The 3623-nt window shown below is 37.9% G+C and overlaps 1 protein-coding gene across 1 annotated transcript in view; it reads left to right on the forward strand.

Annotated features, from left to right (window-relative positions):
• Positions 1 to 2561, forward strand: part of hs3st2 (heparan sulfate (glucosamine) 3-O-sulfotransferase 2) — a 22485-nt gene extending 19924 nt beyond the window's left edge. The window contains exon 2 of the mRNA XM_014023858.1: positions 1194 to 2561. Coding sequence (XP_013879312.1) covers positions 1194 to 1812 — 619 coding nt within the window. The 3' untranslated portion in view covers positions 1813 to 2561. The remainder of the gene's footprint in view (positions 1 to 1193) is intronic.
• The last annotated feature ends 1062 nt before the right edge of the window (positions 2562 to 3623 follow it).

Genomic DNA, 3623 nt, shown 5'->3' on the forward strand with positions numbered 1-3623 from the left:
GTGTGTGTGTGTGTGTGTGTGTGTGTGTGTGTGTGTGTGTGGAGCAAAGCTGTTTTCTTGAAAAGGTGTCATTCTCATAAAAGATTAACAGCTCCCCTGTGGCCCTGAGGCACACCAGCCAACAACTCGGGAATCATAAATAAAACTAAATGGATCGATATTTCGAAGACTTTAGCAGGCTACCCCTACCTTGAGAGAAAAAAGCTTTGGGAAAGGTTAGGTTTTAATCGAAGCCTTCCTCTGGTAATAATAAAGAAAGTGTGCTATTTATCACCAGTGCTGAAACCCAGAAACTGCTTCACAAGTTGTGACTGTAACTGTAACGATTCAGACACCATGCTTTCTGTAACCATAAAACAAGGAAAGAAATGCCACGAAATTACCACATTYCTTCCAAACTGTTGAGTTTCTTGGATGATTGAAGTGCTCAGTCTTTTTTTAGAGGAAACAGACAGTCGTGGATGTATGACTGATCTCTGAATTGTAAATGAGGGGAACTTTCTCCAAACTGCCAACCCCACCTGGAWATTAATCAACTTTTATTGACCAAAGTGCCAAAGCAAAATGACATATTGCAGTTGGATGGAAATTTCTTATGACAAACATGACAAATACAGTCATTTGCCTCTAGTTTGCAAACCCATTAGCTTGGCAGCATGATGATAATAATTATGATGCATGTTTTGGTTGGACAACCTGCTCTGTCACAACGGAGTATCTGGTAAATATATTCACATATGGCACATTTGGGACCTCTGCTCATTGCACCATTGCAGGACAAATATGTGTGCAAAATCTACGAACGATGCAGTTCTTCATACTCTTGACTTTTTAAATATATTTTTCTCTAATTTGTTATTGTGATTATGAAGAATTTTAAACGGTGGCACATGAAACATATTTGAATGTTGAAATGTTCTCTGAAGTAACGTTTTCATTCCTTGATTTTTCTTTTTAACACGTTTTTCATGCTGTAGTGTTGCAGCCTTAACAGTTGAAGATCCCTGCAGCAATCTTATTTAAGATCTTGGCTGACGCCTGTGACAGGCACTGCTGCTCACATCTCAGTTTAAACTTCCTCCTGAGTTAGATGTCCTTGAAAAAGAAAAAGCCTGGTGAAATGTTCCTGGACAGGGAAAAAAAAAATAACAACTCACTCATGTGTGTTTTTATTCTCTGTCTCTCCTCACAAGGGGGCTGATGCCACGAACACTAGACAGCCAGATCACGCTGGAGAAGACTCCCAGCTACTTTGTGACGAGAGAGGCACCCCGACGCATCTCCGGCATGTCTCACGAAACCAAGCTGATTGTTGTGGTAAGAAACCCCGTCACAAGAGCCATCTCCGACTACACACAGACTCTTTCGAAGAAGCCTGACATTCCAACGTTTGAGGAGCTTGCTTTCAAGAACAGAAGTCAGGGTCTCGTGGACACRTCTTGGAACGCCATTCGGATCGGGATGTATATTCTGCATCTGGAGAACTGGTTGCAGTACTTCCGTCTGTCGCAGATGCACTTTGTGAGCGGCGAGCGGTTGATAACGGACCCGGCAGGGGAAATGGGCCGGGTTCAGGACTTCCTAGGACTCAAGCGAATAATCACAGACAAGCACTTCTACTTCAATCGAACCAAAGGTTTCCCTTGCCTAAAGAAGCCGGAGAGCAGCAGTCAGCCGCGATGCCTCGGCAAATCCAAGGGCAGGACTCACGTGCAAATGGACCCGGAGGTCTTAGAGCAGCTGCAAGAGTTTTATAGGCCATTTAACATAAAGTTCTATGAAACTGTGGGACAAGACTTCAAGTGGGACTGAATGTTTAAAGAATGATAGATGGTCATAAAATGCCTACCTCTTCAAACATCAAGTGAATATATTGAACTGTTTTTTTATAATGTACAAATATAATCTCAATTGATCTTGAGATCGATATAAAATCATCAGTTTAGTATTCAAAATATACTTCTATAAATATTTTACATGTGAGTCCTTCTGGAGGCAAGTGTAACTTATTAAATAATAAATAAAAGAGATATATACAAATATAATTTCCTTAATGTGTGTAATATGAATTATTCAACAGGCAGCCTGTTCTAAATCCATCAACAAATTCATTAACAGATAACTATTGCAAAGCCTCCGTGCCATTTAGCCTCAGCAGACACACAATAATGGCACTGCTTAAATATTTATTATCTAGATTGCTTATTTATTTAATATTTCCTAWGAAAATTAACTGCTGCCCTCACAAYGAAAATGAGCACTCAACATGAAGTTGACTTAAAATGTCAGACCAATAATAAAATCAGTCTGTCAGTTATTGTGCAATTAAATTTATCTTGTTTTTTTGCAGATATAAGTTATGGGGAATTGTGTCAAATCAACTGAAGGAACATACAGAGAGTAATGAGAGTAAATAACAGCTTTATTCAAAAAATATTTACATTTTTGTTAAAATTCAACTCCTGTGTATTTTTGTTGTGTTCGTCAAAATACAAATCAGAAGTCTGAGATGAAAATATATATGGAAGATTCTTCTTTTTAATAAAAAATACAATACAAAAGAGCAATGTTTCTTCTTATAATTTTAATAAGGCATATGTAGATCTCAGCTAATTCTCATTCTGRTGCTGTCATCTAATGCTTATCAAATTGGGGGAATTGCTTTTTAAGTCTTTATTTCTAGGGTCATCATGTAGGTTTTACAAACAAAAATTTTGAGAAACATAAGAAACCTTCTTCTTGTGTGYTCACTAAAACAACACTGGAGCTGTTTTTACAGTGTTTTCTTTTCTTCCATAATACACTAAAACCAGGGAACAATGCTCCTAAAGCTTTTATGGTGGGTGCAAAATRTAAATACAGCAAGAACAGGAAGAACAATCACCATTATTTTCYAAATGTTGGTTGTGTCTCAATTTGTCGGCCATGTTACGTCACTGCCCTGCACCGTAGGCTGTCCCAATTCATAGGCSCCGACTCCAGCAGCCGACAAAACCCAGAAAACTTTGACTRCAGCTGAGTAGCCTACGCGGCTGACGGTATCCCAGAATTCATTAAACAACAAATTAAGCAGAAAAACTTTATTTTTTGGCAATTTTTTGTATGTTTTTAATGACAGAGTTTGAAAATTTATCACGAACCGAAGAAAGTAAGTTAGGCAACTTAGCTGAAGAAAATGTTGCAATGAGATGTTAAATAAAATGCAGTTACAGGTGCTGATACTWGAGCTAAACCCAAATAACTAATGCTTTTTATTTATTTACTTGTAACATTTTTTCTATTAAACTGAATTTTGTGAAGTTTTACCTTGAGAAAACAACTAAAGCGATGTGATATAAAATAGTGCTGGGCGGTATACCGTTTTGGCGGCTGCGGACATGAAAGCGCCCGCTGAGCAGCAGGAAGAGAGGACAGCGGAAAAAGTTCAAAACTTATTTCTAGCGGCAGAACAGGTTAAAAGATGGCTGTTTGATGTTATTTATTGTTTTTTAAATCAACCTACAGGCTCTGACATATTAGATAAATTTGAAAATCAGGTTTTGAAAAAATYCGTAAGACTTGAAAAGATCCGTGAGATTACTCTATACATCCGKATACCTGCAAAATGAYRTTAAATCCTTATA

This window comes from Austrofundulus limnaeus, unplaced genomic scaffold (genome assembly GCF_001266775.1).
Source record: "Austrofundulus limnaeus strain Quisiro unplaced genomic scaffold, Austrofundulus_limnaeus-1.0 Scaffold4, whole genome shotgun sequence".
Lineage (NCBI taxonomy): Eukaryota > Metazoa > Chordata > Actinopteri > Cyprinodontiformes > Rivulidae > Austrofundulus > Austrofundulus limnaeus.